Source organism: Geotrypetes seraphini, chromosome 14 (genome assembly GCF_902459505.1).
Source record: "Geotrypetes seraphini chromosome 14, aGeoSer1.1, whole genome shotgun sequence".
Classification (NCBI taxonomy): domain Eukaryota; kingdom Metazoa; phylum Chordata; class Amphibia; order Gymnophiona; family Dermophiidae; genus Geotrypetes; species Geotrypetes seraphini.
This window is the reverse complement of record NC_047097.1, coordinates 21,218,500-21,245,519: the sequence shown is the minus strand read 5'-3', so window position 1 is coordinate 21,245,519 and position 27,020 is coordinate 21,218,500. Positions and strand designations below refer to the sequence as shown.

The 27,020-nt window shown below is 50.4% G+C and overlaps 1 protein-coding gene across 2 annotated transcripts in view; it reads right to left on the bottom strand.

Moving 5' to 3' along the window:
* Window positions 1-27,020, bottom strand: part of LOC117348099 (tropomodulin-3-like) — a 73,777-nt gene that overhangs the window by 31,955 nt on the left and 14,802 nt on the right. For both annotated transcript variants that reach the window (XM_033919787.1, XM_033919788.1), the window contains exons 4-5: window positions 24,433-24,555; window positions 13,956-14,036 (exon numbers count right to left, since the gene is read on the bottom strand). In XM_033919787.1, the coding sequence (XP_033775678.1) occupies window positions 13,956-14,036; window positions 24,433-24,555 (204 nt within the window). The remainder of the gene's footprint in view (window positions 1-13,955; window positions 14,037-24,432; window positions 24,556-27,020) is intronic.

Here is a 27,020-nt window from a genome sequence, read left to right as displayed (position 1 = left end):
GCAGGCGCCCAGAGCTCCCCGCCGATGGTGCCTCGCGAGTCAGCAGGGAACGGTGGAGAAGCCCGGTCTTCTCCGTCCGCCCACGGAGGGATTCCCCGAGCCGCCGACGGTCGGGTTTTAGAGGATTCCCTCTCAGCTGATATTTTGACAGCTGATGCCGGCTTGCCTGTTTTAGCGGCTGAGACTATTCAGGTCTCTCAGCCGCTGCAGGCTATGGAGGGAGCTGTTTTGGCGGGAAAGACGCCATCTTCTCTGTCTGGCCCCTCCATTTTGTCTTCCACCTCAGGTGACCTTCCCCCTGTTTTGGCTAAGCAGGGGCAGGTTTCTGCTGGGTCCCCTGCTGTGGCAGGGAGTCCCTTGGGACCCTCGGGGGGTTTTTCCCCTGATTTTTTCTTTTCATTATGCAAAGCCTATTTTCAGGCGGCTGGGGGTCCCGGTTGCGCCCAGGGGGTCTCGGGGGGTGGGGTTTCCTCCGCGCTCCCTGCGGCTTTGCCTCTCTCGTCTGACGTGACGTCCCCTCCGCCGCCTCTCTTGTCCAAGCGTCCGCGGGTGTCGTGGGACGAGGATTTGTGGTCGGAGGAACGTGTCGGTCTGGAGGAGGACCTGGACCCTTCTGAGGAATTCCAGGACCCTCTGGAGGGGACGGAAGCTGGCGGCGGGTTGTCGGGTTTCCCGTTCTCCAGTGACGAGGCGTCCGTGGTGCGCCTTTTTCAGAGAGATGAGCTGCCTGACCTTATTCAACAGGTTTCTTCGGCTTTGCGTTTTGAGGACGCGCCGCCGGAGACTCCGCGTGTGGGGGACCCTCTGTTACGAGGGATCCGTTCCGTTTCCCGCTCTTTTCCTATGCATCAGGATATTCGGGATATTATTCTTGAGCAGTGGAAAACGCCGGAGACGCCGTTTCGGCTGGCGCGCAGCATGGCTCGCCTGTATCCCATTCCTGAAGGGGATCGGGCTACGTTAGCTTCGCCAGTCGTTGATGCGGTGGTCTCGGCTATTTCCAAGCGGCATACCGTGCCTGTTGAGGGCGGTTCTGCCTTGCGGGACTCTGAGGAGCGCAAATTGGAGACCATCCTTAAGCAAAATTTTCAAGTCTCTGCCTTTGGGGTCCAGGCGGCTATTTGTGGGGGACTGGTCGCTCGCGCCGTGTTTCGGTGGGCGGAGCGGGTCTTGGATCGAGAGTCTGACGACTGGTCTCTGGTGGATCAGGAGGTAGCGAAGATTGAGATGGCTGCCTCATTCCTCTCGGATGCTCTGTATGACTTGGTGCGGATCTCGGCTAAGTCCATGGCTTTTGGCGTGGCCGCAAGGCGTGTGTTGTGGCTGCGCGCTTGGGCGGCGGATGCTGCGTCCAAAGCTAAGCTTACTAAATTTCCCTTTCGGGGGTCGTTTTTATTTGGAGAGGACTTGGATAAGTTGATTCAGACTCTGTCGGATTCGAAAGTTCCCCGTTTGCCGGAGGACCGTGCCCGCCCGGCGTCTCGGGGTGGTGCGGCCCGGGGGCGTTTGCGGGAATTTCGCAAGTATCGCCCTGGGCGTGGGGCTGCTTCTTTCCAGTCTCCGGGGTTTTCCCGGGGTCGGTTCTTCCAGCGCATGCAGCCCTTTCGGGGGGCCCGTCGGGGGGCAGGGAATCCCTCCGCCGGTTCCCCCGTTTCCCGTCCTGCACAATGACGCCTTGCCGGCGCCCCCCTTGGTTCCGGTGGGGGCCCGGCTGCGCGACTTTTTTCCCAAATGGGCCGAGATCACGTCCGATCAGTGGGTCCTGGAGGTGGTGCGGGACGGTTATGCCCTGGAGTTCGCCCGCTCTCTGCCGGATTTTTTCCTCGCTTCTCCATGTCGGACTCCTGGGAAGACGCTGGCGTTTCGCCAGACCCTTCAGCGCTTGCTAGATCTCAGGGCAGTAGTTCCGGTGCCCCCCCCGGAGTGGGGCACGGGCAGGTACTCCATTTACTTTGTGGTGCCCAAGAAGGAGGGGACTTTTCGGCCCATCCTCGATTTGAAAGGGGTCAACAGGGCTCTCAAGGTTCCCTCTTTCCGTATGGAAACGCTGCGGTCGGTCATTCTGGCGGTTCAGCCGGGGGAGTTTCTCACTTCTCTCGATCTGACGGAGGCCTACTTGCATGTTCCTATTCGGGCCTCTCATCAGCGTTTCCTGCGCTTTGCGATCTTGGGTCGGCACTATCAGTTCTGTGCGCTTCCCTTTGGGCTGGCCACGGCTCCCCGGACGTTCACCAAGGTGATGGTGGTCGTCGCGGCAGCCTTGCGGTCGGAGGGCATCCTGGTACACCCCTACCTGGACGACTGGTTAATTCGGGCCAAGTCGTTGCAGGAAAGCTCCCGGGTTACGGCTCGGGTGGTGGAGTTTCTCCGGTCGCTGGGCTGGGTGGTCAACCTTTCCAAGAGTCGGTTGGTTCCGGCTCAGCGTCTGGAGTACCTCGGGGTGCTGTTCGACACCTCCTTGGGGAAGGTCTTCCTCCCAGAGGCCCGGGTGAGCAAATTGCAGTCTCAGATTCGCCTGCTTTTGGCGTCCCGGTGTCCTCGGGCGCGAGATTTCCTCCAGGTCCTGGGGTCGATGGCGGCGTCCCTGGACGTGGTGAGGTGGGCGCGGGCCCACATGCGTCCTCTCCAGTATGCTCTGCTCCGGAGGTGGTCTCCCCAGAGGCACGGGATGGATGTTCCGGTTCCCCTGCGAGGCTTGGCGCGCTGCAGTCTGCGTTGGTGGCTCCGGACCCCTCACCTAGTTCAGGGGGTGGGTCTGGATCTTCCGCAGTGGACGGTGCTCCTTACGGATGCGAGTCTCCTGGGTTGTGGGGCCCAGTGCCTGGGTCACTCAGCTCAGGGAACCTGGTCCACGGAGGAGGCCTCCTGGTCGATCAACGTGTTGGAGACCAGGGCGGTCCGGCTGGCGCTGTTGGCTTTCCACTCCCTTTTGTTGGGCAAGTCGGTCAGAGTCCTGTCGGACAATGCCACGGCGGTGGCTTATGTCAATCGTCAGGGGGGGCACCAAGAGCACTCTGGTGGCGCAGGAGGCGGCTCGGCTCATGGTTTGGGCGGAGTCGCATCTTCTGGACCTCTCGGCCTCTCACATTGCCGGGGTAGAAAACGTTCAGGCGGACTTCCTCAGTCGTCACTTCTTGGATCCGGGAGAGTGGTGTCTCGGCGCCGAGGCGTTTCAGTTGCTAGTGCGTGCTTGGGGGCAGCCCCTGATGGATCTGATGGCTACAAGTGGCAACGCCAAAGTACCCCGCTTTTTCAGTCGTCGCAGGGACGGTCTGGCCGAGGGTCTGGATGCTCTGGTCCAACCGTGGCCAACGGAGGGGCTGTTGTATGTGTTCCCTCCTTGGCCATTAGTGGGCAGAGTACTGCTTCGCGTTGTTCGCCATCCGGGGCTGGTGGTTTTGGTGGCTCCGGATTGGCCTCGTCGTCCGTGGTATGCGGATCTGGTGAGGCATCTGGTGGCGGATCCTCTTCCTCTGCCTCTCGGGTGCGATCTTCTGACGCAGGGTCCCATTCCCATGTTCGACCCGTCTCCCTTTTGTCTTACGGCTTGGCTCTTGAAAGGGGCCGCCTGAGTAAGAAGGGATATTCCGACAAGGTGATCTCTACACTTTTGGGGTCCCGGAGGCTTTCTACCTCTCGGGCTTATGTACGGGTTTGGCGTCTTTTTGAGGAATGGTGCCGAGCGCGGGGAGTGGTCTCCTTTCGCGTTTCTCTGCCTAACATTCTAGAGTTTTTGCAGGATGGCCTGGATAGGGGCCTGGCCTGGTCTTCTCTTCGGGTTCATCTGGCGGCCCTGTCGGCTTTTCGGGGGCTGGTGACAGGTCAGCGTTTGTCAGCCATTCCTGATGTGATTCGCTTTCTTAGGGCGGCCAAGTTGCTCAGGCCTCCCATAAGGCCCTCAATTCCCTCTTGGGATCTCAATCTGGTTCTCTCTGTTCTAGTGCGCCCTCCTTTCGAGCCGTTGGATGGCTGTTCGTTGAAGGACCTTACGCTGAAGTCAGTCTTTTTGGTGGCCATTACTTCCGCTAGACGGGTGTCGGAGCTACAGGCTTTCTCTTGTAGGGCTCCCTTCCTGGAGTTTTCGAAGGAGCGGGTTGTTTTGCGGCCTGTTCCTTCCTTTCTGCCGAAGGTAGTTTCTCCTTTTCATGTCAATCAATCGGTGGTCCTCCCGGTCTTGGGTAGTCGGGAGGGTTCTTCTGAGCAACGACAGCTGCGCAAGTTGGATGTCGGTCGGGTCCTCCATGCTTATGTGCAGCGGACCCGGGAGTTTCGGAGCTCCGATCATCTCTTTGTGCTTCTGGCGGGTCCTCGTCGGGGGGCTGGCGCTTCTAAGGCTACTATTGCGCGCTGGATCAAGGAGATGATTGCTTCCGCTTATCTTCTGAGTCAGAAGCCGGTTCCGGAGTTTCTCAAGGCTCATTCCACTAGGGGTCAGGCGGCTTCTTGGGCTGAGTCGTCGCTCGTGCCTCCGGTGGATATTTGTAAGGCTGCGGTTTGGTCCTCCTTGCATTCATTTGTTCGGCATTATCGGGTAGATGTTCAGGCGCGTCGGGACGCGGTGTTCGGTGAGCGTGTTCTGGTATCGGCCCTTCGGGGGTCCCGCCCGTGAGAGGGACTGCTTTGGTACGTCCCAATCGTAAAGTTAACCTCTACTGGTCTGGAGAGTGCTAAAGAAGGAGAAATTAGGTTCTTACCTGCTAATTTACTTTCTTTTAGCTTCTCCAGACCAGTAGAGGTCCCCACCCTGTCTGTTGTTGTTGTTGTTGGGGCTGTTGCGCGGGCAGTTTTTGGTTTTTGCTGCGGGTTCTAGTATTTTTCTAGGGCCGGGGAGAATTGAAGAACAGCGGCTGTGGCTCGGCTGGCTTAGCTGGCGAGCTGTGGGGACCTTCTTCCTTCGGGAATTTCTCCTCTGCATTTTCCAACAGCATTTTTGGGTATGTTATTTGTTACTCCTTTCGGAGTATTGTTTTTTCTCTCTGTTGTTTTCCAGTTCTTGGTTCTGCTTGGCTATTCGGCAGACTGAGGGAAATAGAGAGGAGGGGCTAGGATATACTGTCCCAAAGTTTTGTTTTCAGTCTCCACCTGCTGGTCATGATTAGATATATACCCAATCGTAAAGTTAACCTCTACTGGTCTGGAGAAGCTAAAAGAAAGTAAATTAGCAGGTAAGAACCTAATTTCTCCTTTGACCCCCTCAAAGTGGATTAAATTTGCCTAGCAGTCACCCAGACACTGAGGACTCTGGATCAGACTCTGAGTTGTCTGATGCAGTATCCGACAATAATACAGCACAAGTGCCTGCACAGACTCCTTTCCAAAAGATGGACGTCCCGTTATGACCAGAAGAGCTGGCAGTAACCTGGATGAGTCCACAGTTCACATTTGTGCAACCACCTTAACCCTGTACCACCCCATGGTCGGTGTGCTTAGGGACCATCTGGCACAACACCAAATCCCAGTACAGCTACCACGACCCACCTTTAAACAACCTATATATGCTAATCAGAGCCATATTTATGCTGACCCTGTACAATCCATGTTCCAGTCAGCACTATCTCCAATGGAGATAGTACTCCAGAATGAGGGATCTCCCAAATATGTATATGTTTGGGTATCCAACTTGGCAGGCTGGCAGGAGGACAGGCCCTGCAAATTATTCCCTACCCCCCCCCCCCCGAGAGGGTTTGTTTGCACAGTCCATATGAATACCTCCAGACTGTGCATCGGACAATGGCACACATTTCCGTTAATGACCTCTTGGCAGAGGTCTGTGCCCAGCTGGACCTCACACAAAAATTTGTGACCATTTACCATCCACAAAGTAACGGGTACGCAGAGAAGGCCCATGATCCTCTAAAAGTGGCACTGCAAAAGCTCATGCCCCCTTATTGCTCCGATTGGCTAGCATACCTGCCTGCTACGTTGTATGGTGTCCGGAACAAATTGACCATGTCTCCGTTCCAGCTTTTAACTGGACGGCTTCCTTTTGAGCCTTGGTTTCGTGCCCCTGGAAACAAGTCCTTGCCAGCAGTATTACAAGACTATGTTGTTTCCTTGCAGACAGCTGTCCGTGAACTCCAGCATTATTGCAAGGGCCCCAAAGCTGACCTACCCCGCTCGTGGACCTACAAGTTCCACCCTGGTCACGCTGTCTACAAGCGCAATCATCACAAGACAACGTGGAAAAAAAATCAACCGTTCCTTGGACCCTTTACTGTGGAACTGGTTTTTCCCTTTGCTGTAAAGCTGCATGGACAAAATACTTTAGTGCATGCTAAGGACATTAAGCCTGCCCCATCTGTGGATTGTGAAGTTTTGCATTAATTCTTCTAGTGCTGTCGTGGGCCCACATGATTCATTCATGCCCTGTGATTTTTATGTGTTTTTGCCCTTTTGATTCTTTTTCTCTGTCGTGGGCCCACATGATTCATTCATGCCCTGTGATTTTTATGTGTTTTTGCCCTTTTGATTCTTTTTCTCTGTCGTGGGCCCACATGATTCATTCATGCCCTGTGATTTTTATGTGTTTTTGCCCTTTTGATTCTTTTTCTCTGTCGTGGGCCCACATGATTCATTCATGCCCTGTGATTTTTATGTGTTTTTGCCCTTTTGATTCTTTTTCTCTGTCGTGGGCCCACATGATTCATTCATGCCCTGTGATTTTTATGTGTTTTTGCCCTTTTGATTCTTTTTCTCTGTCGTGGGCCCACATGATTCATTCATGCCCTGTGATTTTTATGTGTTTTTGCCCTTTTGATTCTTTTTCTCTGTCGTGGGCCCACATGATTCATTCATGCCCTGTGATTTTTATGTGTTTTTGCCCTTTTGATTCTTTTTCTCTGTCGTGGGCCCACATGATTCATTCATACCCTGTGATTTTTATGTGTTTTTTGCCCTTTTGATTCTTTCTCTCTGTCTTACTGTGTGCTGCGTATGTAAATATGGCCAGAGCTTTCCAAGGCACAGTTCTCCTCCTCTTCCTCGTGCTCCTGCCCCTTATGGCCTCTCCGTCCCCTGTATCCCCCTCTAGTCTGTGCCTCCCATGTCTCCGCATACCTGGAAAAATTCAATATCCTAAGCGACAATCAATCGGGCTTCCGCACGGACCACAGCACAGAGACCATCATCGCCTCCTTACTAGACCACCTGCACATACTCTTCAGTCGGGGCTCCAGCGCCCTGATCTTACAATTTGATCTAAGCAGTGCGTTTGACCTAGTTGACCACACTATTCTCCTGGAATGCCTGGCCCACATTGGAATCTCAGACCGGGTACTCATCTGGTTCCAAGGGTTCCTACGAAACAGATCCTACAGGGTACACAAAAATGACAACTTCTCCTACAGCTGGGTGAACTCCTGCGGTGTACCACAAGGCTCCCCCTTATCCCCCACCCTGTTCAATATCTACCTCGCCTCCCTCAGTAACCTCCTTCACAAACTTAAGCTCAAATTCTTCATCTATGCAGATGCCATCACAATTTTCATCCCTCTAACCAGTCTATCCCAGGATCTTCTCAACTACATAACTAGCATACTCAGCCAGATAGAACTCTGGATGCTCTCCTTCAAACTAAAGCTCAACCCAGACAAAACAAAATTCTTTCTAGCCACCCCCAAAGACAAAATCAAAGACACCACAATCCAGGTGAAAGGATTGGTTTTCCCACTCGAACAAACATTAAAAATACTAGGAGTCACGCTTGACAAACATCTATCCCTAGAAAATCACACCGACCTCATTGTCAAGAAAGGCCTTTCAGCACTCTGGAAACTCCGTACCATAAAGAAATACTTCGATGACACTGCATTTCGACTATTAGTTCAATCCTCTATCCTCAGCATACTGGATTATTGCAATATCATTTACCTAAGCTCCACAAAGAAAATCACCAGAAGACTAAAACTGATTCAAAACACAGCTGTCCGCCTCATTTTCGGCCTGAACAAATGGGAACACATCACCCCCTTCTACCACCAACTGCACTGGCTACCCTTCGAATCCCGAGTCCTCTTCAAGTTCGCCTGCATCTGTTACAAGACAGTATTTGGTCTCTCACCAAAATACCTCTCCCCACATTTCAATATGTATTGCACCAACAAGAAATCCCGCAGAATCCAGTTGTTTACCTTCCCCTCCATAAAATCATGCCAGCTCAAAAGATTCATCGACAAAACCTTCGCCTTCCAGGCGGCCAAGCTGAACCCTTGGCTAGCCCAAATGATGCTAGAGGCCCCGACCTACCTAGATTTCAGAAAACTTCTCAAAACACACCTCTTCCGCGAACAAGACCCTTAGTCCTTACTCCCCGCATACACTCCAACCCCCCCACCCCCACCTCCCTCTCCCCCCCCTCTTCTGGTTTCCCACTCCCTCCATTTTATCCTCTAACCCAACTACGATAAACCTGTGCCTCCTTCCGCGCTACCTGCAATTCCGATAAAATTTTTGTAAATCCGGGTTCAGACCGGATCCTAATGTAACGAATGTAAACCGCCTAGAACTCTTTGGGTATGGCGGGATATAAGAACCTAATAATAATAATAATAATAATAATAATATTGTCAAGCTGGCCAATTGACAACCACAACACTTCTGTACTTCTCTGCTTATGATTGCCCCCTGACAAAATCTCGGGGACATGAACATATAAAGGTACTTTCTACACTGTCTGTACCCTGCCAAATGCAATTTGTTTTGACCCTAGTTCTGCTCCCATGAAGATTTCCCTAGAGATCCTTCCCATTTTTAAACCAGATCATAAACTGTCCATCCCCATTCCTTCCCTTGATCACCCTGCTTCCATTGTTTTCGATGTCTGCTCCCTTACTGCTGACCTTGACTATTTCAGAGCTGATTTTGGGCTTAAAAAAGTGCCAGGTATGACAGGCGTGGCTGTGGTGGTCTGTATTGGCAACGTTCCTATTCCTCAGCCGGAAAGTACATGTGCCCTGCCCGCACCGCTATGACCTCCTGCTTTACGTGGGCAGATGTAGTTCAGGCCACCTGGAAACCCGCCAAGTTTATTGGATTTCCGGGTATGTTCCTTAGCAAGTTACCAGCCCCTCCCGAGTGTAAGTTAGACACCTGCACCCCTGTAAATTTGACTAGTCAGACTCCTCGTATGTTCCTCACCCCCTATCACTATGGCCTTTACAATGACAGGTCTGGCAGTGACCCGGCTGCTAGAATTGAAATACAGGTCACCACCACCAGAGCTAAAACCTCATCCCATAAGGTTTTCCATACAGTTTTTGAAGAACTAAAGCACAAGTTTGAACCCAGTCATGTTGCCCGTAACCTATTTCTACAATTTGCTGAAACTATTGCCTTCTCTCTTAATGTTTCTAATTGCTTTGTGTGTGGGGGCACAAACATGGGTGAACAATGGCCTTGGGAAGCTAAGGAATTGTCCCTGCTTCCCTCTGATTCTCCAGTTACCCTCTACTTCTCTGCCCCTTCCCCTGCTGATTGGGTGTTGCGTCATGGCATTGTTTTCAACGCCTAAATCTGGCGCCCCACCTTAACGACTCTTTCCCCTTCATAGGCAATTCACGAGAGCCATTCAAAGAAGCTGCTGAGCAGGCAGCGCCAAAGCACGCTTCTGCTGGTTGCCGCTCAGCAGCAGAAGAAATCAGATGCCACCGACCAGGTTAGCAGTGGGCAGGAGCGTGAAAAGCTCACTTCTGCCCGTTGCTCCTTAGACCACCAGGGATCAAATTTTTGGGGAGGCCACAGCCCCTGTGCCCCCCCCCCCCCCCGTACTAGCGCATATGCTTAGGCAGGCAACTCAAATGATACTTAGGCAGACAACTCAAATGCTGTTAACTCAAATGATAATGCAGACGCCGTGGAAAGCCTGGCATGGACTAAGGGGGGCTGGGTACAGAACCTGGCAGGTAGGGCAGGGAGGGAAGAGGGCTGGGTGCAGAGCTTGGCTGGGAGTGAGGAAGACTGGGTACAAAGCCTGGTAGGGATGGGAGGAAAGAGGGCTGGATGCAGAGACTGGCAGGGAGTGAGGGGGGCTGGATACAGAGCTTGGTAATTAAGGGAAGAGGGCTGGATGCAGAGCCTGGCAGGGAAGGGCGTGAGGGAGGGCACACTGGGTGCAGATCCTAGCAGGGCATTGAACTTGTATATTAAGCCCCCGTCTTATATTAGTCAACCATTTTTCCTCCTTTTTTGGGGGAAGTGGGGATCTCAATTTATATTCGGATCAACTTACAGTGGTGCCTCACACAACGAACTTAATCCGTTCCAGGAGCAAGTTTGTTATGTGAAACGTTCGTTGTGTGAAACGCGTTTTCCCATAGGAATACATGTTAAAAAAAATAATTCGTTCTGTAGCATAAAATATGCTAAGATGACATAAAAAAAGATAAATTTTTGGTTATTATTTTTATTTAGATACATCTAAAAACATAATTGTTTTTTAAAACAACACACATTTTTTAAATTTAAAGACAGACTAAGTAGAGTCTAATTTTACAGTGAGAGGGCAGAGTCTCAGCGGCAAAAACTGGGACTTAACTGTTCATTTTTTTTTTTTCTACCGTGTTTCCCTGATGATAAGGCAGGGCCATCAAATAAGACAGCCCCCCCTTTTTAGAAAAAAAATGTAAAATAAGGCACCCCCCCCGCAAATAAGCCACCCACCGATACCTGCGCTTACCCGAATCGGGTGGTACGGTGGGTGACTCCGTGTGGTCCCTGGCACCCCCGACACGATCGGGGCAAGAGGGAGCTCAAGCCCTCTTGCCCCCCGACTCCCCGACACGATCGGGGCAAGAGGGAGCTCAAGCCCTCTTGCCCCCCCGACTCCCCGACACGATCGGGGCAAGAGGGAGCTCAAGCCCTCTTGCCCCCCCGACTCCCCGACACGATCGGGGCAAAAGGGAGCTCAAGCCCTCTTGCCCCCCCGACTCCCCGACACGATCGGGGCAAAAGGGAGCCCAAGCCCTCTTGCCCCGCCGATTCCCCAACTCCCCGACAATATCGGGCCAGGAGGGAGCCCAAGTCCTCCTGGCCACGGCGACCCCCTAACCCCACCCTGCACTACATTACGGGCAGGAGGGATCCCAGGCCCTCCTGCCCTCGACGCAAACCCCCCCTCCCCCCAACGACCGCCCCCCCCCCAAGAACCTCCGACCGCCCCCCCAGCCGACCCGCGACCCCCCTGGCCGACCCCCACGACACCCCCAACCCCCTTCCCCGTACCTTTCTGTAGTTGGCCGGACAGACGGGAGCCAAACCCGTCTGTCCGGCAGGCAGCCATCGACGGAATGAGGCCGGATTGGCCCATCCGTCCCAAAGCTCCGCCTACTGGTGGGGCCTAAGGCGCCTGGGCCAATCAGAATAGGCCCGGGAGCCTTAGGTCCCTCCTGGGGGCGGGGCCTGAGGCACATGGGCCCAACCCGACCATGTGCCTCAGGCCCTGCCCCCAGGAGGGACCTAAGGCTCCCGGGCCTATTCTGATTGGCCCAGGCGCCTTAGGCCCCACCAGTAGGCGGAGCTTTGGGACGGATGGGCCAATCCGGCCTCATTCTGTCGATGGCTGCCTGCCGGACAGGCGGGTTTGGCTCCCGTCTGTCCGGCCAACTACAGAAAGGTACGGGGAAGGGGGTTGGGGGTGTCGTGGGGGTCGGCCAGGGGGGTCGCGGGTCGGCTGGGGGGGGCGGTCGGAGGTTCTTGGGGGGGGCGGGCGTTGGGGGGAGGGGGGGTTTGCGTCGAGGGCAGGAGGGCCTGGGATCCCTCCTGCCCGTAATGTAGTGCAGGGTGGGGTTAGGGGGTCGCCGTGGCCAGGAGGACTTGGGCTCCCTCCTGGCCCGATATTGTCGGGGAGTTGGGGAATCGGCGGGGCAAGAGGGCTTGGGCTCCCTTTTGCCCCGATCGTGTCGGGGAGTCGGGGGGGCAAGAGGGCTTGAGCTCCCTCTTGCCCCGATCGTGTCGGGGAGTCGGGGGGGCAAGAGGGCTTGAGCTCCCTCTTGCCCCGATCGTGTCGGGGAGTCGGGGGGGGGGGCAAGAGGGCTTGAGCTCCCTCTTGCCCCGATCGTGTCGGGGAGTCGGGGGGGGCAAGAGGGAACCAGGCGGAGAGAGGGCAGTTAAGCGCAGTGCCTGCGCGGAAGGATGCAGCTCGGGCGACTTCGTTGTGTGAAACGAAGTTCGTTGTACGGATCAAGACATAAAGTTCGTTGTGCGCAGCGTTCGCTGTGCGAGGCGTCCGTTATGCGAGGCACCACTGTATATTCGAGTATATACGGTAATATATTGAGATCTGTTGTAGATTTTGTGCTATATTTCTTGGGAAAAAGATGTAAGAATTGCAATTTCTGAGATCAGGAGAAACACATGCTTATGCACCTGCATTGGTTTTAGCATGTCACATCGGGGAAATTAACTATTTCTGGTTTGCATCAAATTTTGATCAAGTTTTATTTTAATTTGAGTCGCTTATTTAGATTTACTAAGCAAGTTACAACAGTAATAAAAATATAAACATATATTTAGACATACCATTTAAAATTTAAAAATGATGGGTTAGACCGACAGACTAATCAATGCACAAGGTAAGGAGGGATAGAACTACAATTCAATGCTTTAAAGTACAGAAAAGAACCATAGATGGAAAGAACATTAGGAAGGGAAAAGTAGAAACCTGATGGGAAACTAGTATAAAATTTGAACATAATTTAAAGATTAAAAGCATCTTTAAAATGAAACTCTTTAAGTTACTTTTAAAACGGCTAAGATCATTTTCCTCTCTTACATGCTGAGGCTAAAGTGTTCCAAAGTTGTGGAGCCATCTTTGGAATTTCGGATAAAGGATCTTGTACCTGTACTATGCGATGATCCCTTATCCTAATATACATCTTTCACTAATGGTTTCATCAAGCTACACAGACAAAGTGACAGACATGGGGGAAGCCACTGTTTGCTCTGGATTAGTAGCATGGAATATTGCTACTATTTGGGTTTATTTGGCCACTGTTGAAAGGAGGCTAGATGGACCATCTGGCTATTCTTATGTTTATGTTTATACTTCAGCCAACAACACTTTGCCATCCTTGTCCAATCTATCATCTTCTCCAAACTAGATTACTGCAACGCCATCTACTTAAATCTATCAAAAAAAAGTATTCTAAGACTCCAGCTAATCCAGAATACTGCAGCCAAACTGATCTTCTCAAAACGCAAGTCTGACCATGCCTCCCCACTCCTTGCCAAACTTCACTGGCTCCCAATAATCTCCAGAATCCATTTCAAATGTTCCTGCCTGGCTTTCAAGATCATTCACAGAATCCTGCCTCCTCTTATCCCACTGTCTTTCAACTCCTCCAGTCCCGACTCCTCCAGAACTGCCCAAAGGCTTAAACTAGCCTTCCCCTCTCCACGCGGCATCCACTATTCAGGCAAACTGGGAAAATCCCTTCTCTTCAAAATCACAGGTCTTTGGAACGACCTCACCACCCCGCTGCGGAACCTGAGCTCCCTTCAGTTATTCCGCAAACAACTGAAAACCTGGCTTTTCAGCAAATTGTAGCTCTATCCTTCCCCCCTTTCTCTCCCCCCTTCTACACATAGGTTCATGTAATCCTTTTTCTTCTTCTCTACCCACTATTTTAAGTTCTTGTAAACCGTGTCGAGCTCCATTCTCATGGAGATGATGCGGTATATAAACTTAAGGTTTAGATTAGATTAGATTTAAGTTTAAACAATTTTTTATTGATGACTGAACACATATTTATGAAACACTGCACACATCATAAGCCATGTCATCAGATTGTCATGTTACATAAACAAACCAACCAAAACAAGCCCCACTCCCGATTCCTCTCATTCAACATGGCTATTCTTATGTTTAAAGTGGCTCTCAATGTGTGGCCATGGCTGTGTGTGTTAATTCGCACCTCTGATAAACAACAGTATATACTCTATAGGCCAACTTTCATACTCACTTGAATATCCATCTTTGCTGACACTGTTACTGCTGTCTATACCATCAAATTGTGGTATCAAATTGTGCATTCCAAGGATAGCTGTCCAAGGAGAATAAAAACAAACAAACAAAAACTGAATGTACTGTTTCCAGCTAGATATTTACACTCCAAAAATTTCCTTTGAAAAAATTACAGAAACAAAACATTAGAATAAAATGTATATATTTCTTAATCTGGCTGTCCAGTCTAGGTTAGTTTACTTTTGGAATGCAACCATAATCAAGAGAAATATAAAAAGGAAGGTAACTACCTGGATGCAAATGTCATTCCTGAAAGATGACAAAATTGTGTGGCACAGATACATTCAACTGTTTTGTTTTCTATAATTTATCTGTAGCATGGATCCTCCTGGTACCCTACCTGACAGCATACTGTATTTTTATATTGGGTCATCAGGGCTGCAACATTCCTGGACCCTACAGATAAGACATTTAAAGATAAATGCTTGCATCATTTTCTTCAAGCTGGCTTGGAAGGAGTTCAGTCTTATCAAATATAAATTGACTCCAGTACTTAACTGTTTTTCCTCCTCTCTGGCTTCAAGGAATAACAGTCAAAACAACCAGCTTCTTTTCCTTAGTAGCTTAATATCTTAAGTTTTGGCAAAGAAAGATTAAAGGACTTCTTTAACACGCAATGAATGGTGGACAGTTGAACCCAACGCTAGGATTCCAGGTACAAGAAGTAACAAGTATGCTAAAACTGAGACATGATGGTGGCAATTCTATGAAAGTTAAGCTGCATTCATGCACATGTGCTCAATAGTATGCAAAACAGGCATGTACATGTGCAGCATGTTACGTACACACAATATACATGCCCTGAAAAGGGGGAGGGGGTGTTTGTGGTGAAGAGGGAGAAATTAGGTTCTTACCTGCTAATTTACTTTCTTTTAGCTTCTCCAGACCAGTAGAGGTTAACTTTACGAATGGGTATATATCTAATCATGACCAGCAGGTGGAGACTGAAAACAAAACTTTGAGACAGTATATACTATCCTCCCTTCTCTATTTCCCTCAGTCTGCCGAATAGCCAAGCAGAACCAAGAACTGGAAAACAGGAAGAAAACAATACTCCGAACAGGAGTAACAAATAACATACCCAAATGCTGTTGGAAAATGCAGAGGAGAAATACCCGAAGGAAAATGTCCCCACAGCTCGCCAGCTAAGCCAGCCGAGCCACAGCCGCTGTTCTTTAATTCTCCCCGGCCCTAGAAAAATACTAGAACCCGCAGCAAAAAACAAAAACTGCCCGCGAAAACAGCCCCAACAACAACAACAACAACAGACAGGGTGGGGACCTCTACTGGTCTGGAGAAGCTAAAAGAAAGTAAATTAGCAGGTAAGAACCTAATTTCTCCTTCTTTAGCACTCTCCAGACCAGTAGAGGTTAACTTTACGAATGGGACGTACCAAAGCAGTCCCTCTCACGGGCGGGACCCCCGAAGGGCCGATACCAGAACACGCTCACCGAACACCGCGTCCCGACGCGCCTGAACATCTACCCGATAATGTCTAACAAAAGAATACAAGGAGGACCAAACCGCAGCCTTACAAATATCCACCGGAGGCACGAGCGACGACTCAGCCCAAGAAGCCGCCTGACCCCGAGTGGAATGAGCCTTGAGAAACTCCGGAACAGGCTGCTGTTTCAGAAGATAAGCGGAAGCAATCGTCTCCTTGATCCAGCGCGCAATAGTAGCCTTAGAAGCGCCAGCTCCCCGACGAGGACCAGCCAGGAGGACAAAGAGATGATCGGACTTCCGGAATTCCTGGGTCCGCTGCACATCAGAGCGAAGGACCCGACCGACATCCAACTTGCGCAGCTGCCGTTGCTCAGAAGAGCCCTCCCGACCACCCAAGACCGGGAGAACCACCGATTGATTGACATGAAAAGGAGAAACAACCTTCGGCAGAAAGGAAGGAACAGGCCGCAAGACGACCCGCTCCCTAGACAACTCCAAGAAGGGAGCCCTACAAGAGAAAGCCTGCAGCTCAGAAATACTCCTAGCAGAAGTAATGGCCACTAAAAAGACCGCCTTCAAAGTAAGGTCCTTCAAAGAACAGTCGTCCAAGGGCTCGAAAGGCGGGCGCACCAAAACAGAGAGAACCAGATTAAGATCCCAAGAGGGAACCGAGGGCCGTAGGGGAGGCCTAAGCAACTTGGCCGCCCGCAGAAACCGAATCACATCAGGAAGAGCCGATAAACGCTGACCTGACACCAACCCTCGAAAGGTCGACAGGGCCGCAAGATGAACCCGGAGAGAAGACCAAGCCAGGCCTCTATCCAGGCCATCCTGCAAGAACTCTAGAATGTTAGGCAGAGAAGCGCGAAAAGAGGTCACTCCCCGCGCCCGACACCATTCCTCAAAGAGACGCCAAACCCGCACATAAGCCCGAGAGGTAGAAAGCCTCCGGGACCCCAACAGTGTAGCGATCACCTTGTCTGAATATCCCTTCTTGCTAAGGCGACCCCTTTCAAGAGCCACGCCGTAAGACAGAAGAGAGACGGGTCGAACAAGGGAATGGGACCCTGCATCAGAAGGTCGTCCGAGAGAGGCAGAGGAAGAGGAACCGCCACCAGGTGTCTCACCAGATCCGCATACCACGGACGTCGAGGCCAATCCGGAGCCACCAGCACCACCAAACCCGGATGGTGAACAATGCGAAGAAGCACTCTGCCCACCAGCGGCTAAGGAGGGAACACATACAACAGCCCCTCCGTTGGCCACGGCTGGACCAGAGCATCCAGACCCTCGGCCAGCCCTTCCCTGCGACGACTGAAGAAGCGGGGCACTTTGGCGTTGCCACTCGTGGCCATCAGGTCCATCAGGGGCTGCCCCCAATCTTGCACTATCAACCGAAACGCTCCGGCGCCGAGAAACCACTCTCCTGGATCCAGGAAGTGACGACTGAGGAAGTCTGCCTGAACATTTTCTACCCCGGCTATATGAGAAGCCGAGAGGTCCAGAAGATGGGACTCCGCCCAAACCATGAGCCGAGCCGCCTCCTGCGCCACAGGAGTGCTCTTGGTGCCCCCCTGACGATTGACATAAGCCACCGCCGTGGCATTGTCCGACAGGACTCTGACCGACTTGCCCAGCAAAAGGGAGTGGAAAGCTAACAGCGCCAGCCTGACCGCTCTGGTCTCCAACTCGTTGATCGACCAGGAGGCCTCCTCCGCGGACCAGGTGCCCCGAGCTGAGTGGCCCATAAACTGAGCCCCCCAACCGAGGAGACTCGCATCCGTAAGGAGCACCGTCCACTGCGGGAGATCCAGACCCACCCCCTGAACCAGGTGAGGGGCCCGGAGCCACCAGCGCAGACTGCAGCGCGCCAAGCCTCGCAGGGGAACCGGAACATCCAAATCTTGCCTCCGGGGAGACCACCTCCGGAGCAGAGCATACTGAAGAGGACGCATGTGGGCCCGCGCCCACCTCACCACGTCCAGGGACGCCGCCATTGACCCCAGGACTTGGAGGAAATCTCGCGCCCGAGGACCCCGGGACGCCAAAAGCAGGCGAATCTGAGATTGCAATTTGCTCACCCGGGCCTCTGGAAGGAAGACCTTCCCCAAGGAGATGTCGAACATAACCCCAAGGCACTCCAGACGCTGAGCCGGGACCAACCGACTCTTGGAAAGGTTGACCACCCAGCCCAGCGACCGGAGAAACTCCACCACCCGAGCCGTAACCCGGGAGCTCTCCTGCAACGACTTTGCCCGAATCAACCAGTCGTCCAGGTAGGGGAGAACCAGGATGCCCACCGACCGCAAGGCTGCCGCGACGACCACCATTACCGTGGTGAACGTCCGAGGAGCCGTGGCCAGACCAAAGGGAAGCGCACAGAACTGAAAGTGCCACCCCAAGATCGCAAAGCGAAGGAAGTGCTGATGAGAGGCCCGAATTGGAACCTGCAAGTAGGCCTCCGTCAGATCGAGAGACATCCAGGATGGGCCGAAAGGTCCCCTCCTTTATGGCCACCACAAAGTAAATGGAGTACCTGCCGGTGCCCCACTCCGTAGGGGACACCGGCACCACTGCCTCGAGATCTAGCAAACGCTGAAGGGTCTGACGAAAAGCCTGCGTCTTCCATGGAGTCTGACATGGAGAAGCGAGGAAAAGGTCCGGCAGAGAGCGGGTAAACTCCAGAGCGTAACCGTCCCGCACCACCTCAAGGACCCACTGATCGGACGCGATCTCGGCCCATTTGGGGAAAAATTTGCGCAGCCGGGCCCCCACCGGAACCAAAGGGGGCGCCGGCAAGGAGTCATTGCGCAGGACGGGAAGCGGGGGAACCGGCGGAGGGATTCCCTGCCCCCCGACGGGCCCCCCGAAAGGGCTGCATGCGCTGGAAGAACCGACCCCGGGAAAAAACCCTGAGCCGGGAAAGAAGCAGCCCCACGCCCCGGGCGATACTTGCGAAATTCCCGCAAACGCCCCCGGGCAGCCCCACACCTAGACGCAGGGCGGGCACGGTCCTCAGGCAGACGGGGCACCTTCGAGTCCGTCAGAGTCTGAATCAACTCATCTAATTCCTCTCCAAACAAAAAGACCCCCTAAAGGGAACTTTAGTAAACTTAGCTTTGGACGCAGAATCCGCCGCCCAAGCGCGCAGCCACAAAATACGCCGCGCGGCCATGCCATAGACTTAGCCGAAATCCGCACCAAGTCATAAAGAGCATCTGAGAGGAACGAGGCAGCCATCGCAATCTTCGCTACCTCCTGATCCACTAGAGACCAGTCATCAGACTCCCGATCCAGGACACGCTCAGCCCACCGAAACACGGCGCGAGCGACTAGCTCCCCACAAACAGCCGCCTGGACCCCAAAGGCAGAGACATCAAAATCCTACTTAAGAAGAGTCTCTAACGCACGCGCCTCCGAGACCCTAAGAGCAGAACCGTCCATAACAGGCACGGTATGCCGCTTAGGAAGTGCCGAGACCACCGCGTTCCCCATTGGCGAAATTAAGGTAGCCCTACCTCCCTCCGGGACGGGATACCCAAGAGCCAAGGCGCACACCAAACGAAACTGCGCCCATAGGCCACTGCGCCAACACAAAATCCCGCAAATCCTGACGCACAGGAAAAGAGCGGGAACCAGGACAGACCCCCTGAAGCAGAGGGGCCCCCATACGCGGGGTCTCCGGCGGCGCCACTGCAAAAATGCAGCACCAAGGAGACCTGCTACACAGGTCTAAAAGCTCATCCCTCTGAATAAAAAAGCGCACCACGGACGCATCTGCTCTGGAAGACGGGAAACCCGCCGCCCCGCTGCCAACAGGCGTCCCCTCTAGAGGATCCTGGAAGCCCGCCAAAGCAGCCAGGTCCTCAACCAGGCCAACACGCTCCTCCGCCCACCAATTCGCAATCCAAGCCCCCCCACGGGCGCTTGGATGAGGGAGGAGGAAGAGGGGACGCCAAACGAAAAGAGGGAGGCAAAGCCATAGGGGGCGCGGAGGGAAACCCCCCCCGAAACCCCCCAGGCGCACGTGGGACCCCCAAAAGTCCGCACAAAGAAAGAAAATAAATTGGGGGCAAAAAACCCCTGGGGGTCCCCAGGGACTCCCTGCCCCAGCAGGGGTCCATGCTGAAACCTGCCCCTGTGTTCGCCATACAGGGGGAAGGTCACCTGAGGTTGCAGACAAAATGGAGGGGCCAGACAAAGAAAATGGCGAAGTTCCCGCCAAAAATGCTCCCTCCATGGCCTGTAGCGGCTGAGAAGACTGAACAGTCCCAGCCGCTAAGACAGGCAAGTCGGCATCAGCTGTCAAAAAATCAGCTGAGAGGGAATCCTTCGGGGAATCCCTCCGTGGGCGGTTGTGGAAGACCGGGCTTCCCCACTGCTCCAAGCCGACTCGCGAGGCACCATCGGCGGGGAGCTCTGGGCGCCTGCAGCCGCTGCCGACGGAGCTCCACCACCTCACCGACCCAAACCGCCGAGTTCAGGCCGGCCGCGAGTGCCTCGCGGCTGGACTAAAATTGTGGCCTACTCCCCCGGAGAAGGGCACAATTGCTCCAGACGCGACCTAGCTATAAAAAAGTGCTGGTTACATGAAAAAATACAGTAAAATACAGTTTTCTTAAAGGGAAACAACCCTTCAGACCAGCACTACCTCAGGATTTTTTTTTTTTTTTTTTTTTTTTACAGAACAGACTCCACAGGCTCTCGAAGCAATATGCCTTGCTTGACTTAGGGGGCAAGGCTTACTGCTGAGGCTCCTCTAAAAAAAATGTGGGGAGGTGGAGGAAGTGGGGGGAGGGACCCCGCTCGTGACCCGCCGGGTTTGACACCCCCGAGGTCGGACGGACCCCCAAACAGGGCCCGACCAAGCTCCGTCCGGCCAAAAACAGGGACAATAAACCCCTAAACAAATTCCAACAGCCCTACCAAGAGAGATGGGTACAGATCACTCAACACCTGCTGGAGACTGAAAGAAGACTGAGGGAAATAGAGAAGGGAGGATAGTATATACTGTCTCAAAGTTTTGTTTTCAGTCTCCACCTGCTGGTCATGATTAGATATATACCCATTCGTAAAGTTAACCTCTACTGGTCTGGAGAGTGCTAAAGAATGGGTATTTACTGGTCATGACCAGCAACTAAGCATATAGGACCTATTCTATACACCTTGAGTGCTTGGATAATACATAGAAAATGTGCACACATGTACACCTCCTATAAACAGCAGCCCCTAGAATGGTACTTGATGCACTGTGCTGCTCTTTGGCATCTTGGTGCATGGTTAGGTCTCACGCTTCCTCTATTTACCTTTCTGTCCTCACCTCGCCCCTTATAGTCCCATTAACATTCATTCTACACCATTTTGTCCCTTTCTATCAAATGCCCTCTCCAACGTCTAAACACTTGACCCTCCCCCTGCCTCAACCTCCTCTCTGTACAACATCCAACATACGCACACATGCTTACATTTGGTTGTGTCCATCTACTACTGTCTGTCTGTGTCACTGTATCTGTGTGCGGCCATCTTTAGGAACCGAAAATCCTACCACTTACTAAACTAATCTGTGTGCATGCTACCCAAAATCCAGTCGCAGTGCCTACATCCTGCCCCATTCTGGACAACATGCACGTTTTCAGAGTTTCCAAATCACTGCAGATGGCTGCTAGGTAAGCTAAGCACACCAACATGTGCCTCAGGCCCCACCCCCAGGAGGGACCTAAGGCTCCCGGGCATATTCTGATTGGCCCAGGCGCCTTAGGCCTCACCAGTAGGCGGAGCTTTGGGACGGATGGACCAATCCAGCCTCATTCCGTCGTTGGCTGCCTGCCGGACAGGCGGGTTTGGCTCCCGTCTGTCCGGCCAACTACACAAAGTACAGGGAAGGGGGGTGGGAGTGTCGTGGGGGTCGGCCAGGGGGGTCGCAGGTCGGCTGGGGGGGGCAGTCGGAAGTTCTTGGGGGGGCCGTCGTTGGGGGGAGGGGGGATTGCGTCGAGGGCAGGAGGGCCTGGGATCCCTCCTGCCTGTAATGTAGTGCGGGGTGGGGGTCGCCGTGGCCAGGAGGGTTTGGGCTCCCTCCTGGCCCGAACAACTAGCGGGGGGGGGGGGGGGGGGTCGCCAGGGCCAGGAGAACTTGGGCTCCCTCCTGGCCCGAACAACTAGCGGGGGGGGGGGGGTTGCCAGAGCCAGGAGGGCTTGGGCTCCCTCCTGGCCCGATATTGTCGGGGAGTTGGGGAGTCGGCGAGGCAAGAGGGCTTGGGCTCCCTCTTGCCCCAATCGTGTCGGGGGTGCCGCGGTTGGCTGGGGCAAGAGGGCTTGAGCTCCCTCTTGCCCCGATCGTGTCGGGGAGTTGGGGAGTCAGCGGGGCAAGAGGGCTTGACGTCAGAGAAAGGGCGGGACCGCCAAGAGGAAGCAGCAGAACACCGGTAGGAGCTTCTACATGATGGGGGGGGTCGGGAGGCTGTGGGGGTGCGAGCGGTCCTTCAGGGTGGGGGTGCGGGTGAGCGGTCCTTCGGGGTGGGGTTGCGAGCGGTCCTGCGGGAGGGGGGTGAATCGGACATCGGTGGGGGGGGCATCAGGCTTTCAGGGTGGGGAGAAGAGAGTCGGGGCAGGCGAAAGGAGAGTCGGGGTGGCCAGAGGAGAGTCGGGGCGGGCGAAAGGAGAGTCGGGCAGCATGCGCGGTATATGGGTGTGCGCAGTATACAATAATTTTTTTACATATATTTTGGTTTCCCACACGCTATACCCGTGTGCGCGTTTTACACGGGTGCGCGTTATCTACGTGAAAATACGGTACTCTGCTTACTTCAGAACACAAAATACACTACATTCTCAAAGAACAATATTTTGGGTGGCAATTAAGTAAACATTGAAAGCGCTTCACTTTTCTCAGCTAGATCAAAAATGATGGAAATGATGGAATCAGTTATTGCTAGTCAACTTTCCAATTATTTGGAGAAATTTTCTATTCTGCTGCCATTTCAACATGGGTTTAGACCAAATTTCAGCACAGAAACTCTTTTATTGTCATTAATTGCAAAGCTCCAAAAGTTACAGATGCAAAATAAATGTGTGGTGTTGCTACAATTCGATCTGTCAGCTGCTTTCGACGTAGTTCTTCATGATATCTTGATTCATATGTTATCCGACATAGGTTTAAATTATGTGGTTTTAGATTGGTTTAGCAAATTTCTTTTGATGCGCTCCTATAAAGTAAATCTAGAGGGTGAGGTTTCATCTTTGTGGACACCCAACTGTGGGGTGCCGCAAGGTTTCCCTCTGTCATCAATCTTGTTTAACATCTACATGACCTCATTGAAAAACTTTTGTCTCTCATCTGCAGAGACTATAATCACTTATGCGGATGACATTTTCATTTTATTAAAAATCAGCTCCGATCTTGGTGATTTGGTTTTGGGCATAGACTGTTGCATCTCCAAGTTACAGATGTGGGCAATGTCTATTTCAAATGAAATTGAATGCTTCAAAAACCAAACTGCTTTGGATCGGGCCTAGATTAGAAAATCTTTCTGCCAATGTTATATTGAAAACAGGTATCTCATTACATCTAGATTTTTCCTCCAGAATCTTGGGTATTATCCTGGACTGTTCACATACATTTCACAATCAGATAAATTCTCTAGCAAAGAAGTGTTTCTTTAGCCTACGTATGCTGAGGAAAGTTAGATCACTATTCCATCAAGAACATTATTTAGTACTGGTACAGTCCACTGTGCTTGCTCAGTTGGATTATTGCAATTCTGTTTATTTGGGCATTAAACAGGGTAGTCTAGATCAGATGCAGTTGATAAAAAATACGGTAGTTAAACTTATCTTTGGAAAGAGAAAGTATGATCATGTCTCCCCTTTATTGAGCAATCTTCACTGGCTTCCAGTTCACTTTAGGATACAGTTTAAGTGCATATGTGTCATCTTTAAGTTCCTTTATGGAATATTTGACCCTTCAATTCCTTTATGTTGGAATACTACCAGATTTTGTTATTCGAGAATTATAACATATAAATTATCGTTTCCCTCTTTTAGAGTACTCGGATCCGCTGGAAAACTTAGTAAATTTATGACGTTTAAACTGGTAAAAATTTGGAACAGACTTCCTGACTCTGTCAGGTTGATAGGTCAGCTACAACAAATCCTGAAAGATTTAAAAACTTAACTGTTCACACAATATCTTAAAGGCTTACCTATTGAAGTGTTGCAGTAATGGTATATTTCATTCTTTTAGTTCTTATTCAATTTTAGATCTTAATCTTAACTATTAGCGTTTTTTCTAGAAATAATGCACTAATAGCATTTTCTCTTTTAGGCTTACATTTTATGTTTACTCTGATCTTATTCATTTGTGAACCGAGTCGAGCTCTTTCGGGAGATGACCCAGTATATAAACTGAAGATTAGATTAGTTTATTTAGCGTCTGCTATGCCATATACTCCTTCCCGTGCCTTGAGGTCAATCAATGCTAATAGAATGGTTCTCCCCTCTCCCTGATTTGCCCAATATGAATCCACATGAAAATCAGCTTACTTTTTTATATCACTTTTTTATGGAATAATTTGCCTCCTCAGATTAGGGCTGAACAATTATTTACGTCTCTTTTTAAAAACACTTTTTAAAAATGGCTTTTAATTGTTCTTTTTAGTGAGAACTGATCAGAATTAGATGACACAATTGGATATTATGTACGATCGGTTACTTGTATGAGTGTGAACTTTACTTTTTGGCATTCCTTTCAATGTTTTTATGTATTTATTGTAAGCCGCCATGGCCTTCTGCACTGGCGGGGTATCAAATGACTAATAAACATAACCTGTAACTATGTTGTTACTGAACCTAGAATTAAAGCAGCAATGACTTTTTGTTGACCCAGCTTGAAGATGAAAGAAATGAAGAGTATTTATTGCCCACAGGAAGTAGGTATGAATATGCAGACACGCATTTGTGCTTCAGAAACTGACCTGCAAGGTCACATAATTCTGTGTCCGTGGCACTTGACAAGGCTTCTTCCAGTTCTGGATCCAGCAACACTTTCTCCTGTGGGTGAAATTCTACAGGTTTCTTTTTGGGAATAAAAAGTTTCCCTGGAAAAAGAGAGAGAAAAAAAACCAATTGTTATTTCAGTGCATTAGAACCAGGAAAACCTAGTTCAAATCTCATTGTGGCTTCTTATGATCCTGGACAAGTCATTGAGCTCTCTCCTCTCTCAGGTAAAATGTAGGTGGAAGTGTGGTAGGTAGCAAGAGATCTGTGAGCATTTTTATGGCCACACAATTCAGAGAAGTGTTTCATGCAGAAGATAATGCAGCATGGACTCCAATTTTAAAGATCAGAGCATGCAATATTAAAATGCATGAATAGAAATGAAGTTTACTAAGTAAACAATGCCGATGCCCATTTTGAATGACAGTGGTGCTAGAGAAAAAAGTGAATAGGCATTGCCCCTGCCTTTCAACTTTTTAAGATACTGTAGGTGAGGAGGATCAAAGGGCTTAGGGAAGAGGAGGAGTGTATACCAAACCACCAGCAGATTTTTTTATGCTCGGGGAAAGGGGAAGAATCTAGACTACCAGGACTAATTTTGTGGTGTTGAAGGGGGGGGGGGGTACAGATCCACTTTTAATATCTCCCTTCTTGTCAGTACATGACACAATCACTACTCATGCATTAACAGGAAATTATATTTATCAACACAAAAACCCAATGGAAAAAGACCACAATTAAAAATTCCTCTCCATTTCTAAATAGGGCAGCAAATGGAATATTATATATATAAAATCTTTATATATATATATATATATATATATATATATATATATATATATATATATATATATATATATACACACACACACACACATACATATGAACATAAGAAGTTGCCTCCACTGGGTCAGACCAGAGGTCCATCGCACCCAGCGGTCCGCTCCCGCGGCGGCCCATCAGGTCTATGATTAAATATAAAATCTTTAGTTGAAGTCACAGATTTTTCTATTTGCTCCCCTATTTAGAACTGGAGAGAGATTTTTAATTGTTGTTAACAGAAAATGAAACAATTTAACAATGAATGGCAGATTACTGCAGTGGTATGTACGTTGTTTTTTTCTGATACTTTTAATGCAGCAGGGATATTGTGTTATCACTGCATTGAGGCACCAAACCTCTGCAGCAAGCTCATATTAGAAGCTGTACACTCAGGTATTGTGTACAGCTATTAACATACGGCTTTCTGTACTGGACCCTGAGATTGTAAACCCTCTGGAAACAGGAAAATACCTACTACACCTCAATGTAACTCACCTTAAATTACTACCAAAAAAGGTGTTGCGCTAAATCCAAAATCCCTTCATAGATTACATTTAATATAAGCATAACTAGAATTCCCTTTATCTGGATTTTAGTAAACCATATCCTGGGATGAATGAAAATACATCATTGTGATTATTTTCTGTTATGAATTGCTAGGCCTGATTCTGTAAACAGTGCCTAGCAGTTGATTAACAACTGTAAATGTAGGTGCCACATGACACTGTTTATAGAATCAGGCCCCAAATGTGTTAAGTGCTTTGTGAACTTGCAAATCTCCCCTGAGCCATTTTTAGTCTTTCCTCATACGAGAGGAGATCCATCTTCTTTATCATCTTGGTCGCTCTTCTTTGAATGCTTTCTAATGCCACTATATCTTTCTTGAGATAAGGAGACCAGAATTGAACACAATACTCAATACAGGGGCATTATAACTTTCTTAATATTGTTAACCCTCCCTTTTTTAAGAATTCCTAGCATCCTGTTTGCTTCTTTGGCAGCCACCACACATTGAGCGGAAGGTTTCATTGTATTGTCTATGATGACACCCAGATCCTTTTCTGGGGCACTAACCCACAAGGTGGACCCTAGCATCTGGTAACTGTGATTTGGGTTATTCTTCCCAATGTGCATCACTACATTAAATTTCATCTGCCACTTGGACACCCGGTCTTCCAATTTCCTAAGGTCTGCCTGCAATATTTCACAATCCGCATGCGTTTTAATAACTTTGAACAGTTTAGTGTCATCTGCAAATTTAATCACCTCACTCGTCGTTCCAATTTCCAGATCATTTATAAATAAGTTAAATAGCACCAGTGCCAGTTCAGTTCCCTGCGGCACTCCACTGTTTACTCTCCCCCATTGAAAAATATGACCATTTAACCCTACCCTCTATTTTCCATCCGATAACCAATTCCTAATCCATAACTGAACTTTGCCACTTATCCCATGACTCTAATTTTTTCAGGAGCCTCTCATGAGTAACTTTATCAAAAGCTGTCTAAAAATCTAGATACACTGAAATGTTGTACCATTGCTCCCAAGAGTAAAATCTCTCTTCAGTTCAAAGTAATGTGTTTGCCACCTTTGTTGAATATTAGACATTTAGAAAGGTATGTTAGCAAACAAGTTGTTCATATAAAGCAATCAATTCTAAAGGGATCAAGTTCTCTTACTTAAGTTGCATCATAGCCCTCTTACAGACATTTCCTTCAACACAAACAGTCCAGGCATACAAGTC